The 14,199-nt window shown below is 47.3% G+C and overlaps 1 protein-coding gene across 1 annotated transcript in view; it reads left to right on the top strand.

Moving 5' to 3' along the window:
* The window catches only part of GSK3A (glycogen synthase kinase 3 alpha), a 368,950-nt gene that overhangs the window by 276,414 nt on the left and 78,337 nt on the right, over nucleotides 1-14,199 (top strand). Inside the window, exons 9-10 of the mRNA XM_069640953.1 lie at nucleotides 12,819-13,005; nucleotides 13,562-13,648. Of these exons, the coding sequence (XP_069497054.1) occupies nucleotides 12,819-13,005; nucleotides 13,562-13,648 (274 nt within the window). The remainder of the gene's footprint in view (nucleotides 1-12,818; nucleotides 13,006-13,561; nucleotides 13,649-14,199) is intronic.

Raw genomic sequence — 14,199 nt, 5'->3', positions numbered from 1 at the left:
GGTTCCGTCCTAGAGGGTTGTAGCGGCCTCAACTCTGCAGTCTATGCTGGCCTACGACTTCAGCAGCTGCTGCCCAGGTTCTGTCCACGGAGGACAAATTGCTCGATTTCTTGGGCAGGAAGACTTTTGGTAACTCGGCGCTGCAGTTGTATGAGGCTAACGCAGAACTAATTTTAGCAGCAGCAAATATGAAACTGGAGAGATTTGGCTGATTTCTGGCAGACAAATTGGAAGACTTCAAGGGCGGTCTGTCAGACACCAAGATGTTGGCGCAGGATATGCTGGAGGCTGCTGCGCACCATGTCGACACTTCGGCTCAAGGCCTCATGCTGGGGGGTGGACACCTCTCGTCAAGCTTGGCTTCATGCAACAAAGTTTTCAAAGGAGGTCCAAGATAAAGTTCTGGACATGCCTTTTGATGGCAAAGAGCTGTGTCATTCTTCGATGGATGACGAGCTCACCAAGACTATGGCCAGCACGCAAACTGCCAAGTCTGTCGATGCTAGTGAAGGCCTCAGTCAATGCTCAGAGATCTGGCTTCCAGCCTCTGTCCTCAGGCTTCAGAGGGTTCCAGGACCACAGGTCTCGTAAGACTGACCCGCCCAGAGGTAACTCCATTCGGAGTAGCAACAGGGTTGGTTTTTCTCTAGTCTTCAGCCTCCGCTTCAGGGACAGGTAGTCTCTAGGCCGAAAAGTCTGCAAAATGATATTTTTTGGTGCTCACACGAGACTCCAGTGGGAGGACGAATCTCGTCTCATCTGGAGGTATGGTAAACTGTCACCGATGACCAGTGGGTTGCCCCTACCCCACCCTTCAATCCTCCCTTTGAGCAGTCGGGAACACCCTCCCTCAAGGCAGAGGTTCAGAAACTTCTACTTTTTTAAGGCTATAGGGTATTCATGTGTATCTATATTTGGACGACTGGCTTCTGGCAGTCCTTGTCCAGTGAAAGACTAGCAATTGTCAGTCTCTCCTTCAGCTCCTGTTCTGTCTTGGGCTGTCGGTGAACTGGCGGAACTCCTCCATGGCGATCTCTCAGAACCGGATATTCCTGGGTTTCCGTTGGAACACGATCGACTGCAGCGTGTACTTGACGGTGGACAGGATGGCGGATCTGTTAACCACGTGTCGGTCTTCATTCTGTCAGAAAACATGTCTGCCTGCTGGTTCCAGAGGCTTCTGGGCCTTATGGCCTCGTGCGTGCTTGCTCTCCCTCTGGCACGTCTCAAGATGCGACAAACAGTTGGCTCTTCGGAGTTCCAGGCGGTGGACCCGGACACCAAAATGATCTCGGTTCCACCCTGCATGCGGACGGATTGCCTTTGGTGGTCGTCTTACAGCAATCTGTCGGTGGGTGAGCGCTTCCCTCAGGTGACCATTATAACGGACTCCTCCCTTATCGGGTGGGGCGTGACGATGGATCATATTCAGGTTTTCGACTTGTGGTCGCTGCCGCACAAACCATTTCACATAAATTATCTGGAACTTTTTTTTTTTTTTTTTTTTTTTTTTTAATCCCTGGCACTCAAATCTTTCAAGCCAGGGATTGTGAACAAGGTGGTCTGCATCCGCACAGACAATGCAGTATCCATGTTCTACGTCAACAAGCAGGGGGGGGGGGGTAACCAGGTCACCTCCCCTTGTAGAGCTAGCCATTCAGATTTGCGAATTGGGCCATTCAGCATGATGTTTGGCTGTTGGGGGTACACATTCCGGGCCAGCTGAATGTAACGGCAGACTCTCAGCCGGCGAGCGGTGGTCAGCTACGAGTGGGAGCAGAACACGGAGAGTCTCTCTGAACTTTTTCGCCATTGGGGCACTCCAGAAGTGGACCTCTTTGCGATGTCATTGAACAAGAAACATCCTCTTTATGCTTCCAGGAACAGGTTCGGAGCTTCTTCCCTGGGGGATGCTCTCGAGATTCTGTGGTACATCATGAGGGCTAACGCCTTCTAGCCTCGTCCTCTGATTCACCAGGTGCTATGCAAGCTCAGGAACATGTTCAATTGCACTCTCCTGTTCATAGCCCCGTGGTGGCCAGCCAGATTCTGGTTTTCGGAGCTTCCGCATCTGTCACTCTGCTCACCGATCAGGTTTCTGCTGATTCACGACCTGCTTCACCAGAGCGGTCAGCAGATGTGGCACCCCTCCCCACAATCATTCAGCTTGACGGCCCTGTGCCAGAGTTCAAATCTTTAGAAAGTTTTCAATCTGTCCGCTGATTATATGCATATTATCCAAGCGCCTAGAAAACCTTCAACCAGGTCTCCGTATAGGAGCGAATCGCTTGTTTTTGTCATTGGTGTTTAGCTAAAATGCTGGACCCCAGAGAAGCTGTCATCGATACGGTCCTGTCTTTAATGTCTCATCTGCCAGCTTTGGCCATGCATGTCTTGTCCTGTAGGACTTGTTGGCTATTGCCGCTTCCCTGTCATTAAAAGGAATTTTGCAGGTCTTTTGCATCTATATCCACCTGTACGTAACACGCATCCCAGGAGGGATCTGAATGTGGTCCTTAATGCTGTCATAAACCTGGCAGACTTGAAATTATTTCATGGAAAATGGCCTTGCTGATTGCGGTGACTTAAGCAAGGCGTGTAAGCGAACTTCAGGCCTTGTCGGTAGAGCACCCATTCCTCACTTTTCCTAAGGATAAGGTTGTCCTCCGGACCAGTCCTTTCTTTCCGAAGGTGGTATTTTCATCCGAACCAGTCCATTTCCTTGTCGGTCTTCCCAGAACCAGCTTCAGATGCTGAGACGGTTCTACATAATTTGGATTGAAGGCAAGCTCTTCAGTTTTATTTGAACAGAACATCTAATCTTCAGAGCTCTTCACAGCTGTTGGTGGCGTGACCTTCGGAGACCCGAACGGAAAGCCTGCCTCGAAAGCACCTATCTCCTTATGGATTGATTCCTGTATCTGAGGCTTATGCCGTTCAGGGCCATCAGTCTCCGAGGGGGATTCATGCCCATCTTGTGCGGGGCAAAGCAGCTGCCATTGCCTTCCAAAAATGTTCACTGGGAAACAATTGTCAAAGCAGCTACATGGGCTTCCCCATCAGCTTTTGTGAAACATTACTGCCTAGATCTGATCTCCAGGGCAGATGCTCAGTTCGGGCAGCCTGTTGGACTCCTTTTTCAATAAAGGAGTTCCATCTACCCGTTATTCTGTAAGGATTGCTTGGTAATCTCCCAAAAGTATGGAGGGAAGGAACGTAGGAGTATAATAAAGTTACTCACTGTAGTGACTAGCTTACTGCCATAGTCCCCTTTCCTCCATACACCTGCCTGCCGTCCGCTCTAATAAGTATCCTCTATTATTGCTTAAATGGTCTCGGACCAGGCGATAAAAGGACTGAAGGGCGATGCAGAGCTGGGGGTGGCGGGTTTGTGGGGTCCCGTCCCACAGGATGCAATGTCCCAAAATTATGGAGGAAAGGGGACTATGGATTTAGGAGTAAGGTAGACACTACGGTGAGTAACTTTATTGTATTTTTTGATTCCAAAGAAAGACGGGGGGGGGACTGAGACCCATATTGGACTTGTGTTGGTTGAACAAGTTCCTTACACCTTCCCAACAGCTCCAGTACATTGGGATGTTTTGGAAACGTCCTTGGGGAAGTGCTCGCCTCCCAAGGTGAGGGCTCATCACATTGTACAGATGGTTGGCAAATTTCAACGTGCCCAGAGTCTTCCGGCTTTCGAATGTTTAAGGTTGCTCTGCCTCATAGCATCCTGCATTTTTCGGGTGCCAGAGGCCAGACTGAGGATGAGATACCTTCAATGGGTTCTCAAGATGCAGTGGTCGCAATTCTCACGCAAGATGTTGGATCCCATTTAGATTCCTCTGTCTCGCAGGATCTTTTGTGGTGGGGCAGCGAAGGCAATCTGATGAAGGGGGAGCAGTTTTGGCAACTGTGGCCGAAGGTGACGGTGACCTGACGCTGCCCTCACAGGATGGGGAGCTCACGCCAATGATCTGACCACCAGCAGGTGTTGGTCTCCGTCTCCATCGGAGTACAAACTCCACTTAAACATTTTGGAGCTGAGGGCCATCAGGCAGGCCCTGAAGGCTTTTTTGCCATCTGTGGGGGGGAAGAGTGTCCTGATCATGACTTGACAACAGTGGCCATGCATTACCCCAACAAAGGTGGGTGGGGAGAGTTGGGGTCACTCCCGCTGTGCAGAGGCGATGCAGCTCTGGTTCTGGGCGATACAGCAAGGAGTCTTGCTCTGCAGTTCATCTAGCCAGAGAGGAGAATGCGGCAGCGGACGCTCTGAGCAGGCAGAGCACAGGCTCCCACGGGTGGGAGTTGGTTTAGGAAGGCCTTCAGGAGATCTTCGCCCTTTGGGGAACCCCTCAAGTGGTGCCAACCGGAAGTGCTAGAGATTTTGCTCAAGGGAATTTCCTCCGAGGAACCTTGGGAGACGCATTCGTCGTGGATTGGTCATTCCCACTTCTGTAAACGTTTCCTCCGGTCCCCGTCATTCCTCAGGTGCTAAGGAGGTTGCAGAGGTTCGGATCCCCGTGATGCTCATTGCTCTGGATTGGGCCAGGAGAGCGTGGTACCTGGACCTTCGGGAAATGTCCATCTGCCCTCCAAGCTGGATTCCCCATAGAGAGGATCGTCTCGCGGGAGGGCATGGGACGGGGGTTCTCCATCCAGAGGTCAAGAATCTCAACCTTCACGCTTGGTTTCTGAGATATAAGGATGGGGACCTCCTGGATGACGTGATGGAGGTGTTGCTTTCGGCCAGGCGGCCGGCAACCAAATCCCTGTACCGTTGGCGTAAGTTTTAGGGCTGGTGTCAGGTTCTTCAAGTGGCTACCATTAAAGGTTACCTGGCGGCGCTGTTTTTTTTTTTTCTTCAAGCGCGTGTCTAAAGAATCTTCTTATTTTAAGATTCCTTTAATTGCCCAATTTCTAAAAGGGCACACTAATGTGTTCCTGCCGTCCCCGTTTCAGATGCTGTTTTGGGATCTGAATCTAGTCTTGAAATTCCTTATGGGTGCTCCGTTTGAACTGCTGCACTCTTGTCCTTTGAGACCGTCTTTCAAGCCGGTTTTCTTGGTTGCAGTTACATCTGATCTCAGTGTGAATTGCAGGCACTTTCATCTAAGCCACCCTTTACTGTGTTCCACAAGGATAGGTTGTACTGAGGGTACATCCGTCTTTCCTACCTAATGTAGTGTCAGTTTCATCTGAGCCAGAAAGTGGTACTTCCTGCTATCTATTCCACCCCCACCACTCCCCCCAATCCTGGTAAGGAGGAGGAGAGACTTCATGGGTTGGACCCTAGGAGAGCTTAGAGCTTTTATGTCGCTTGGATGTCCAGGGTCGGTGGAAGACCAGCTTTTTGTGCGATACACTGGACACCGATTGGGTCAGGCTGTTGCTAAACAGACCTTGTCCAGGTGGATTATCCTCACCATTGCTAACTGTTGCAGATTGGTGGGCAAGGACCCTCCGGAGGGTGTTGAGAGCTCACTCCACTAAGGGCGTGGCTACATCCACTGCCCTGCAATGGGGAGTTGCTATTAGGAATATTTGTGACGTAGCAACGTGGTCTTCCATCCACACCTTTTTGTCAAGCATTACTCCCTGCATATGCTCCATGGTCAGGATGTGGCCTTTGATAAAGCTGTGCTTTATTCCATCTAATTGGGTATTCTAAATTCTTCTCCCTCCATTCACTGATACTGCGTTGGTTTGGGAGTAAGATGTGGAATATGTTGGAGGACACAATCCATTCGAAGAACAAGTTACTTTCCAACTAACATTCTTTCGACTGGATGTTCCTCCAACTTATTCCACATTGCCTTCCCAGCCTGAACCTCTGAAGAATTGCCTATGCTATTGCAGTTTGCGTTCCTGCAAGGCTATGTGCAGTCAAGCAGTTGTGTGTCATGATCTCTGCTTCCAAAAGGTCAGGGTTTTCCCAACTCCCTTGGAAGCAGATCCATAACCCAGGTTCCGAGTGCCAACCAGTCCCAATTGGGACCTTTTGGACCCAGTCCTGGCGCCAGTGGCACCAGGCTCATAAATATGCCCAGTCCCAGCGCTGGAAGCGCCGGGCTCATAATGCTTGGGTGGACTTACCTGCAGCAGACCATGCTGCTTACTTGCCTGCCAGTTGAGCCTCTGATCCTCTTCTGTTTGGAACTACTTTTCCTGTTGGGTGGGGCAGGAGCCACTCCCTAGGTTCAGAACACTGGAACTCTTCTGGAAAGCAGGAACTCTTTTCTTACCTAGGCGTGGCTGTGGAAGGAGACACCTAAGCACTACAGGAGACTATTTAAACCACACCCGATGGATGAATCTTGCTTTGCGTTATTCTGCATCCTCTGCAGCAGAACGCTCATCGTGTCTTCTGCATCTGATCCTGGGCCTAAGGAAAAAGGCTTACCATCCTGAATCCAGTCTTCAGCAACACCTATAAAGACAAGAAAGAACAGGTTAGCATTACGGTCTTCAGTGACAGCTCTTCACTTACCTGGTCCATCGGCTGTCACCAACGCCTCGCGCTGCATTCCGGCATCTGAAAGACAAAGGCTTACCTACTCTTCGTGCGCTCCGGAGGTCTTCACACTGCATTCCGGCATCTGAAAGACACAAGCTTACCAACTCTTCGCACGCTCCGGAGGCCTTCGGCGCTGCATCCCGCATCTGAAAGACAAAACAAGGTGCGTTTAAAGACATTGGGGAACTTTAATACTCGCGTGCCATTACTCCTTTCCACATCTAACCCAGTGGGTATTCCGGCACCCTGCAGCCGCTCCGAACTTGTACCTGCAAAATAAAAAGACAGTTAGAGCGCATCGTGAAGCAGGCAACAAGCGCTTACTTACGTGCTTCCAGGCGCTTCTATTCATCACACGGGCTCCTTCAACTCACTTCAGCCCGTCATCCGCCATCGCCGGAACCCTGCAAAACAAGAAACATCATTACTAAAGACTTTAAAGACATTAGAATTACTCGAAACTTACCGTTCGTGCAGTAAACGACGGACAGCAGTCCTCTGAAGTCAAGAGGCCTGCTCCCCTTATCCAGTGAAGAAACTGGTTACAGCACCCTGCCCCGAGGCAGATGGAGTGCACGGTGTTCACTTACCTAATGTGAGAGCGTTAACCTTTGGGGTTCTACAGGAGAAGAGAAAGGGAAGAAGAGAGACATTCAATAACCCAGTTCCTTAATCCCATATTTTCTATCTGCAGACATCTTACCCTTCGAGTCAGACATACAGTGCACAGAGGTCCAGCCCAAAGAGCCAGCCGTGTGTTACACATCACCTTTGAAGATACGGTATACGCCCAGTCAAGACCGGCGCCTCTACGGGAATCAGGTGAGCGTTACATTGTGTACGAGCATGTTACACGTTATGGAGGAAAAAATCATAAACTGAGGCTACGGGCGCCGCGCATCCTATTTATAACATCTGGTGACATCCCCCGCGACAGAGGCTTTTGAGGGACATCGAACCGACGCAGGACACCCTCTGTCGAAAGAATTTCCGAAGCAGCACAGCTGTGGACATTACATGTCAAAGATGTATAATACTTTGGAGGAACATCCAGTTGAAAGAACATTACCAGTTGTGTAACTTGTCCATCTACATCAGACCCGATCTTGGGCCAGTAGAAATGTAGAGAAATCGTTTCATTGTTCTTCCTAAAACTTAAGTGACGAGCCAGAGGGATCTCATGGGATAACTGTAGAAACTGGAGTCTAACCACTCGATGCACTACAAGTCTTCTGTAGTCCCCTGGGATAGTCTCAAAAGGCTCACTGTAAAGGAGGCCATCCTCCCAGTACCGCCTGCGCTTCCCTGGCTCTTGCCCATCCAGCTGGGAAGCTGCCTGTTGGCAAAGTCCTTCAAGAGTGGGACTCTTTCACCTCTGCTGATGTCTGCCCTAGAGGGTCCACCTTCTAGCAAAGGCTGCAGCTCAGGATGGTCTTTAGGATCCAGATTGCCAACATAGGTAAGGGCTTCATCCAGCTCTGTTTCACCAGTTGTTGGTTCACCACTTTCTGGTTGATCCTCCCACTCAGCTTAAGGTGGTGGAAGGGTCACAAGTGTGACCTTGGACTGTCCTTTCGGGGATGTCCTTTGAACAGATGTGATACCTTTCTTCTTTCCTGAGACTTTGGGTTTCACCTTTGTCTTTCTTTGGCCTGGAATTAGAAGGTTGTCCGTCCCATGTACTGGGAGTTACAGGTACTCCTGTAACTTCCCACTGAGAGTTGTCTAAAGTTGCCTCTCTGGCCAATCTAGTTTTCTCCTGCTTCCTTTTACTGGGTCCTGGGGGTGCTCGATACAACTCAGTTTTTAAGTCCATACCCAACAGGACTCTCCCAGTCAACTCGTTTGGACACTCACTGGTATTCTTAGTCATATTATTGCACTGGATGAGAGCTGGCAGTATTGGAACCATCTGGATTGGGACTCCAATAACTTTAGTGTGACCTTTTGCGTGCTTTGGTAACATCCTCAGGCTTGAAAAAACTGTAATCCACCACTGTAGTGCCTGCCCCAGTGTCTCTAATGGCAGGGGGTCTCCTGGCCATTTACAAATATACTGTCCTTGGAGTATTGTTTTATCTGGAATGGAGTTGTACACATCCACATTCTGCTGTTCCCACAGACCCAGGGACACAACACTGGCCGAGACTCCTATGTTTATTGAATTTATATAACGCTTTAAGCCAAAGCGCTTTACAATATAACTGGTACAAAAGTGCGAGAAGCATATTTACAAACATGAACAGGTCATTAGAACAATAAGTAGAACTATTTATGGGGGGTGAGGGGATTGGGTAGAGGGGGTAGGTGAAGGGGGTATTCAGCCAGTAGTTGAAAGTTGCAACTTGCCATGTGAATTTCTCCCTTAGGGATGAAGGCTAAGGAAGCAGTGTGGACCCCTGGTGGTTTTCCCTTACATCTGGGATCCCCTTTCACATGGTTGGTTGACCCACAAGCTTAACATTTACCAAATGTTCTTTGGAATCGGGGCTTCTACTGACCTCCCTCTGGTTTAGCACCAGAGGTTTCACTAGACTGACCTGGTTTCCCATGGTGCTTACCATTTTTCTGTTTGGCCCTCTTTTGGGTAGTTGGAATTCTCTTTTCCATCTTTCTTGTGCTGCTTCCCCTCATTCATCTTGTGAGTGGCCGCAGAATCCTTGAGTGGCCCTGTTGGCGACCCATAAGTCAAGCGCCTTTGCTAACCTTTTGGGATCAATCTCATTTGAGTCGGCCAGGAGAGCAAGCATAAAAAATATACAGATTTCCCATTCCTTCTAAGGAGTTCACTTTGTAACCCTTAACCCAACCATCTAAGTTTTTCAAACATGTACACACCCAGGTAGCACAAGGGGTACCATCAGTCTTTTTGAGGGTCCTAAACATCTTAAGGTATTGAGACAGTCTTCCCAAATCTGGTTATTAAGGGCAGCTTTACATTTTCATACTCTTCTCTTTCAAGCTCACTCAATTCCCTTATAGCATCACTTTCATCCTGGGGAGCCTAGACAAAAGCGAGGGAATCGACTGATTACCTGTGAGACCCTGAATCCTATGATTCTACTCAAAAGCATCCAACCAATCCAAAATATCAAGTTTCACATCCTACATACTCATTGCTTCTTTGGGCAGGGAAGGCCTATGGGACTGGGAGACCTAGAGGTCCCTGGGAAGGAAACATTTTCAACAATCTTCATATCAAGAGCATACTGCATTTCCATTTCCCTGAGTTTGATGGTCTGGTGTTTGGCTTCAGTTTGAGGTTTCAATCTTTTGAATTCTAGCTCTAGTCTCATGGTTTCCAGAGACACATACTCAGGACTTGGTGTTCGATCTTGTGGGGTCCCAGTGGACATGGCTTGAGGCAAAAGGGTAGACTGTGGCAAAGAGGTGCTCCTATCCTATCCTGTGACTCCTCTACCTCCTCTGACTCTTCTAATACAATAGAGTAAGATTATGTACTGTCATTCCTATTAACATCTTGCACATTTCTTGGGTTATTAGGTGTTGTGGGCCTACTACCCAAACGTTGGTGATTCAACAACCTTATAATCAACTAATTTTTCTTTCCTTTTACGATACGATTCCTGACTTTACACATTTCATTTAGTTGATCTACTGTTGAAATGATCAGGGCTTCCTGACTGAAGTTATCCATATTTGGCATATTACAATTGCTTTTCTGATGGAGCTTAGCCTTGTGTGGTTTTAGCTGAACACAAGCAAAGCAGAATACTCAATGTAACAACTCTACAATAGATCCTCGCCGCCTGCTACCAGTGTTGGGCAAGTGTGTATGCAGTACCTTGTGGGAGTCTACACCAGCCTTGTCCTCTTGGCAATAGGTAACCCAACCTTTGGTATAGGCCTGTACTACACAAGTTGGTAGTGTGACTGAGGTATCTCAAGAGGAGTCAGTGTGAGCTGTAGGGTTGCAACATAGTTTCACAGTGACAAGTATCCAAAGAACACTTACACAAGGTTTTTTGATAAATTAATGAAGTATTAATTTAAGTCGGCTTATTTTAAAACTTTCTTTAGAAGGGGGCAATATGCAACACTTAAAATACACTCCTTCAGTTCAATAAAGTAAGTAGATGGCCTTTTGGGATGGCACACAGATATTCCTACACCCTGAAGTGACTTCAATAGTTGGATCACTGTGGACATTAATATCACTTTCCACACGTAAATGGTAATACTAAAGTTGTGGCAAAAAGGAAAAGTTTAGGGAAGGAAACCATGGTCAACATGTTTCTCAAACAGGTTAACACTTTAGAATCCACCAATGCAATGTAGGTTAACCCTTTCCCAGCTATACAACGAAGGTATGTATAACATTTTGGAGGGACGGTTAAACAAAGTCAGAGGGTAAGAAGAGTCTTCAGGGAGCCAGGACAACCAATGCCAATTGAGCAAAGTCTAGGGGAGCTGAGGCACTTGACGATTAGCACAAAAGTCTTGCACAATGTTGAGTTTTGGAGTAAAAGAAATCACTGTTTGGCCACAAGCTGGGAGGCTTGTGAAGGGCAAAGCTGCAAGCAACTCTGCAAAGGGCAGCCAATGCAAGTCTCAACTGAGAGCAAGCTACACCCAACAATCCCTTAGTTCACAGTACCTTGAGTCTGATGAAAAGGTTCCAGTTGGCTTCTGTTCCTGTTGTAGTTCCTGCTGATCGGAGGATCTTCCTGGAGCTTCGGTCCAGCTTAAAGGTGATGCACTTGATTCTGGTTTTCCTGTCCCCTGGCACTCGGTTCCTGCAGCAGCAATGAAGTACAGCCAGCAGAGAGCAGGGTTCCAGTTGAGTTAGTCTTGGGGCTGATTGGTCCCACCAACCCAAGGGGAGAAGTCGTCCTTGCAGGGCTTCCCTAGTCTATTCGAAATTCGGAGCTTCAGCAGTGCAGCAGGGCATCGCCGGTCAAACAAATGGTCCAGGAGGTTACAGCAAGCTTCTTCTTTGGTTCCTTCGTCGAGTCTTCCTTGCAAAAGACCTCACTTTTTTATACAAGTTTCTTCCATTCATTCGCAGCCTAGCTGTCCATCGCACAGCAGGGTGGCTGTCCTTTAAAGCCAGTCAGCCAATCGTCTTTGGGTGCATTCCTGTAACCAAGGAGACTAAGCCCAGGGATGTTTGGGAACCTCACTCGCTTCCTGCCCTGCCAGACACACTGGAGCCAGAGGCAAGGGCTTCAGCAGTGAACCTCACCAAAGACAAAGCGAACAAAGGGACCAAACCTGGTTTGGCACGCAGAGTAAATCTCAAGAAGGACCTTTCCAATAACAAATGGCGACAGTATACTGGGGCCATTTTCACAAAAATGGGCACCCGTGGGTGCAATACTGCTACTGAGGATTCAGCCTGTGGTAAAAACGCACAATTGTAGGAAAAAGTAAACTACTGCCACCAGCCATTCATTGTAGAAAGGGTTACATAAAAATGTTACATGGGAAGGTAGCCAAAGAAGGGACAAAGTAACCCCTCCAGCACTCTATGTAAGATAATGTGTGCTGTCTTCAAACGGAAGAGAAAGAGAAACAGTAGTTTATCCAAGAGAAAATATTTAAACCTTAGCAGAAATCCAAAGGATTTCTTTGACACTGCGCTGAGGGTGCTGTGTCACAATGTAAAAAGATGATGCTTTGGAGTTTGTCACTCTAAAACCAAAAACACAGGGTTCAAATCAGATAAAAACATGAGCAAGTTCACTCTCGCCAGGATAAAAATTAAAAGTCCTGAAGTCCAGCAAAAGAGCTTGGGGTTTGAAGGGAATTGGCACAGAAATTAGATTTCTCCCTAACACCTACAACTCGCATCTTCCTCTTAAGATAATCCTGACTGCTCTGCCACTCTACCAAGGTCATGAGCTAGTACAGACTGAAACTAAGAGTTGGGGGATCTACAAACCACTGGGATAGCTTACTAAAGTCTTACTGCCAGTAGGACTTTAGGAAAACTCCCCTAACAAGTTTAATCAGTCTTGAAAAAGACCAAGGTCAAAACACATCTCTGCTGTTGTATTTTTAGGCAGATATTCTTTGCCTAGTTTTTAAGTTGCCCTTTTAGTCAGATTCTGTATGGTTTTCTTTGTGCATCAAGATTTGGGTTTATTTTTTGTACCCTAACTTAAATTCATATGAAACGCTTTACTATGGATCATTACATATCCTTTCCATGTGCATTGTTTTCAAGGGTTATTGGCCATAATGGTTTGGGTTCAAGCGCATTGTTTGTTCTGTTTGAGTGGTTTTTCCCAGGCGCTAATCTGTATGTCTGATCACATGTTACTTCTTGTAGGTCTTTAAGCCACGAACACCGCCAGAAGCCATTGCTTTGTGCAGTCGTTTACTGGAATACACCCCCGTCACCCGTCTCTCCCCATTGGAAGCATGTGCACACAATTTCTTTGACGAGTTACGGGACCCTGCTGCACGCTTACCGAATGGGAGAGATTTGCCCCCGCTCTTCAATTTCAGCCCTGTAGGTAAGTTACATGGAAGTGACTTCGGTGGGTTCAGAGCTAGTTTTTCTTGTTGGCAGTCTTTTGCCATTTGCTGTTCCAGGAGCTTCGTGCATGGTGCCACCTTCAATTAGTGTGGCAGTTTTTGCACGATAGTTCGTTTTGACCACATTGAGGGGTGCTTTCTTGCTCCTTGGATCAATGAACCTTGAGTTCTTTCGATTATGTATGGTTTGAATGCACATGCTCTAATGTTCCTTCCCCAAGTGTACAGTTGAAATGGGTTTTTTAAAAATGTGCTTGTGTGATAACACTTCTGGCTTTTGACCTTTTTTCAATTGCTACACCTGCCCCCTTTTGTAGTGTACCCTAGTCTCATCACTGCCAACATTAGACCATACTGTATAACTGGTACCTCTACTCTGCTTCATTTAGCTTTTCTTGAACCGAGATTTAATTAAGGGTTAGTTATTGTGAATTGTTCTCTTAACCATCTTGTCTGTAGGGGTTACATCTGATGTGCTTGTACCATGTCTGCAATATTATTTGCTATTGTCAGTTAACTTTCTTTCCTTTTCAGAACTGTCAATTCAACCTACGCTGAATTCCACCCTCATTCCACCTCATGCGAGAACGCATGCTGCAATTGGTACACCCTCGCCTCACGGTATGTAGAGCATGTGTAACCCTTGCCTGATGTTTTAAAGCCTTCTAATCAATGTGACACTATGGGTAGCTATTGAAAAGCATTCAGGCCTCACTAGAGGTACGAAGGCTGATGGATAGGTGTAATATGTCCCAAATATACCCCAGAAGAACACCCTGTGCAGGTGTACTGAAATAAATTACTTTATTAACTTGGAGTAAATGAGTTCAAATAAGTACTTTGCATTAGAACTAATGCATAGTACAACAGTAAACAAGTGTTATGTATACAAATGGTAAAGGGCCAAAGGCATGCTCTTCAAACTCCTAAGGTAATGGCATGACTACTACCTGGTGGTAGATCCCTACCTAGGTTAGTCCTTTTTATTCATCGGAACCCAAAATGCCAACACATCAATGAATCGGATAAAGTACCCCCTACCATACCTTATAAGGATTTTGTAAGTCACAGATGGGGGAGTACTGCGATCAAATAGAGCAATGAGGCCGAAGGCTGAGTTACTTTATACAGTCACGGAACAACGAGGTGACTTGCAAATATCCTTTGTATGT

This window comes from Ambystoma mexicanum, chromosome 1q (genome assembly GCF_040938575.1).
Source record: "Ambystoma mexicanum isolate Mex_15411 chromosome 1q, UKY_AmexF1_1, whole genome shotgun sequence".
Classification (NCBI taxonomy): Eukaryota; Metazoa; Chordata; class Amphibia; order Caudata; family Ambystomatidae; genus Ambystoma; species Ambystoma mexicanum.
This window is presented reverse-complemented; position numbering and strand designations above follow the sequence as displayed.